Genomic DNA, 3,631 nt, shown 5'->3' with positions numbered 1-3,631 from the left:
AAGGGGCCCCCCGAGGGGGGGTCCCGGGGCCCCGATTGCAAGGGCAGGCAAAGGGGGCCCTTTCCCGAATGCAACAGAACTAATAAACCAGCCTGGAGGCCCCCCTTTTGGGTCAAAGACCCCAAGTGTGCTTTTTGTAGTTTGTCGGGGGAGGCTGCGAGCCAACAGCTGTTCGGTTTTGACATGCAGCAAACCAAAGAGGTAGTTAAAGAGGACTTAGGCTCTTTCATTAATATTTGCCGGTATTACTTCCGTGTCTGTGCATGCAAACATGTCAATGCCTGGAGGAACTGTTGCGGAAGATGATCAGCTGGCACACTGCCGGGTCTGCAGCGCTGGGGTGTATGTACACCAGGGCAAGGCAGATGCCGCCGCTGCTGCCGTTGCTGCTGCTGTTGCATCCGCAGCAAAGACTCGCAGCAGCGAGGGGAGGTTGGGGGCCCCTCCTCTGCCTGAGGGCCGAACTTAGGGGCACCTGAGGGGCCCAGGCCTCGCAGAAAGGTTAGAAAAGGGTATTGTATTCGGCCCTTAGAGGAGGAGTAGATATTTGCAGCTCTTTTAGTCTCCAGGAAACCCGGAGTGGTGTTACAATTCTGGAGCACACGGTACAAGGAAACACTAGTACTCGAAACGACTGTTATGCTTTTATTTTCGCACTTTTGTTTATTAATTCAATAATTTGATGTGAAAAACACTGAAAAGAAACGAAAACAGAGCCAGCAGGGGCCCCAGGCCCTGTCCCACCAACCTCACCACCTACCTCCATGGAGGCCGGCGGGCTCGTCTGGGTTCCTCGTGTCTCTAATTTGTGTTTTAACTTATTTGCATTTTGTTTTTGCTTTCATGCTGAATGCTGCTATTTTCGTTTTTCGCTTTGGGGAATAGACGCAGCAGCCAGCAGCCCCAGAAGCCCGGGGGCCCACCGGCAGCGAAACCTGCTAAGCCGCTGCAGCTGCTGGGGGCCCCCTAAGATTTGAGACTTTGCTGCACCTCCTGTTGTTTTGCTGCGCTGCTGTGCGCGTTCTAGGAGCCTCCAGCGGCCTCAGGGGGCCCCGGGGGCCCCCCGTTCCTTCCAGCATCACACACTCTCCTGCTGCCCCCTTCTGACACGCTGAACAACCCCCTTGGGGGCCCTCTTTCCCGAGGCAATGAGGGCCCCACAGGGTTCTCGCGCTGCGCCTCTGGTGTTAGGCCTCTCGGGGGGCGCCCCTGCGGGGCTGGGGCCTGGGGGCCCCCCTTCGGCGGCCCCTGGGGGGGCTCACGCGGCCCTCGCGGGGGCCCCTCCACCCCTAAATCGTACCCTAGGAAGACTGGGTACAGGCTTTTGGATGCAGTTTGCCCTTCAGCGGACTTCGGCCCTTCTAGCTGGAGAGGCAGAGCAGCAAGAGAAGCAGCAGCGGGCCACAGAGAACGAAGCTAGCGTTGCTGCTGCACCTGCTGCTGCTGCTGAAACTGGCTTGGCTGGAACTGGGAGACGAAGCAGCAGCGAGGACTCAGCCGCGCCGTCGCAGCTGCAGAAGCAGCAGCAGCAGGATCAGCAGCGGGAGCAGCAGCTGCACCAGGAACAGCAGCGGCCCTTCGAGCAGCAGCAGAAGGAGCAGCAAGAGCAGCAAGAGGAGCAGCATACAAGCAAAAACAAATCCAAAAGAGGCAAAAGGAAGCGCTCAGACCCTGGGGGGGGCCCCCCTCCCGAGGCCCCCGCAGACAAGCAGCAGAAAACAGGGGGGCCCCCAGCAAGCAAGGCCAGGGCCCCCCAGGGCCTCCAGGTGTCCCCTGGGGGCCCCAGCAGGGGCCCCCAGGTACCCCTCTCTGGCTCTTATAAGGAACGAAAAAAGTTGGGGGGCAAAAGGGGCAAAAGGGAGACAGAGGAGGCCCCACCTCGAGTGCGAAAGAGCACGCCCAAGCCGGCTGCTGCTGCTGCTGCTGCAGCAGCGGAAAGTGCGGCAGACGCAGCAGGGTATAGCTCCCCATCCCCGCACTCAGAGCCGCAGCAACAGCAGCAGCAGCAGCACGAGCCCCGTGCGCCAGCTTCCGGCCGCTCCAGCGAAGGGTCTCAAGGGGCCCCTCAGGGTCCAACGCACAGCCGCAGCAGCAAAAGCAATCAGGGGCCCCAGGGGCCCCAGGGGGCCCCCCAGGGGCCCCCCTCAGAGGAAGCGACGGCCTCTGAGGCCCGCTCCCCGTCAAGAAGAGGAAAGGGAGAGACACAGCAGCAGCAGCAGCAGCAGAAGCGGCAGCCTAAAGGAGACCAGCAAGTAAGGGGCCCCCAAGCAGAGCTAGAAGGAGACTTTTCGTTTGTTGTGGGACTCATAGGGGGCCTCGCTGTCCCCGCGTCGGCGACTGCAGCTGCTGCACCGCCCAGCCACAAGTACAAGCAGCAGCAGCAGCAGCAGCAGGAAGAGCAGCAGCAGCAGCCAGAAAAGCGCCGCAAAGCCCATAAGGCTTCCAGGCGGCGAAGGGTAGACAGCGAGGAAGAGGGCTGTTCAGCTGCAAGTGACCCCCCAAAGCACCGCCCGCAGCACCGCCAGCAGCAGCAGCTGCAGCAGCAGCAGGCGCAGCAGCAGGAGCAGCAGGAACGGCAGCAAGAGGCAGAGAGGGCCCGCAGGAGGCGCCGTGAGCGACGCCGTCACCACCGCTCAGCTCTTGCTGCTGGGGCCCCCATAGGGGCCCCCCTCTCCCCTGAAGGGGGCCCCTGTGAGTCCCCTAGGGTTTCGGGGGCCCCTTCGGAAGGGGCCCCCCTCTCAGGCCCGGGGCGGGGGCCCCCCGCTGCTGCTGGGGGTCCCCCCCTGACCTCCGTGGGGGTGCAGGCGGGGGCCTCCTCGTGCCCCCTTTTTGCTGCTGTTTGGGCAGCTGACTTATCTGCTGCTTCTTTTTTGAAGCAAAAAGCAGATCAGCAGAAGCTGCTGCGGCTTATAGGGCACTCGGAGGGGCCCCTTCCTGCTGCAGCTGATGCTGCTGCAGCAGCAGATGCAGCCTCAGGGGCCCCCCGAGGAAGTGCTGCTCCAGCAGTGAAAGAGGCAGCAACCCACGCGCCGCCGCTGCTGCCCGGCGCTGCAGCAGCAGCAACAGCAGCAGCAGCAGCTGCTGCTGCTGCCTGGGGCAGAGAAGGGGGCGCTGACTCTGATGGATCTTCTTCTGAAGGTGAGTCTTTGCTTCTGCATGACACTGCCCAAGGGGGCCCCCAGGGGGGCCTCTATGGGGGCCCCGAGGGGGCCCCTGTTATGCGACCATGTTATGTGTCCTTTGGCAGCAGCGTGAGCTGCACTCTCTTCCCCTTGAGACAAGGGCCTTCCCCTGCCCCCGCAGCAGCAGCAGCAGCAGCTGCAGCCGAAGGGGCAGCAGGATCAGCTGCAGCGAGAGATTTGCAGGCCACCCAGAGCTTTCCTGAGGGGGCCCCCAGATGGCCCGAGGGGGCCCCCCGAGGGCCCGAGGGGGCCCCCCAAGGGCCCGGGGGGGCCCCCCGAGGGCCCGACGGGGCCCCCCGAGGGGATGAGGCAAGACTTGTGAGGGCCCTCAAACGCATTCACCGCCGGCTTGTCTTTGGGGGCCAAAATGCTGTGCTGCGCAGCGACAGCAGCAGCGAAGATGAAGCCAGCAGCAGGGAGGAGTCTCCTCCACTAACGCCTGTGGCTGG

General features: G+C 63.0%; 1 protein-coding gene across 1 annotated transcript; it reads left to right on the top strand.

The window, feature by feature from the left end:
• Positions 1 to 1,148: 1,148 nt before the first annotated feature.
• On the top strand, positions 1,149 to 3,623 carry ETH_00037690 (uncharacterized protein; the record flags this gene model as incomplete). Its single annotated transcript, XM_013380112.1, has 1 exon — positions 1,149 to 3,623. A coding segment is annotated over one exon (2,475 nt), but the record flags the coding sequence as incomplete, so codon positions are not given.
• Positions 3,624 to 3,631: the final 8 nt, after the last annotated feature.

Source organism: Eimeria tenella, genomic scaffold (genome assembly GCF_000499545.2).
Source record: "Eimeria tenella Houghton genomic scaffold, Eth_scaff4457, whole genome shotgun sequence".
NCBI lineage: Eukaryota > Apicomplexa > Conoidasida > Eucoccidiorida > Eimeriidae > Eimeria > Eimeria tenella.
The sequence above is the reverse complement of the archived record's forward strand: the minus strand, read 5'-3'. Positions and strand labels throughout refer to the sequence as shown.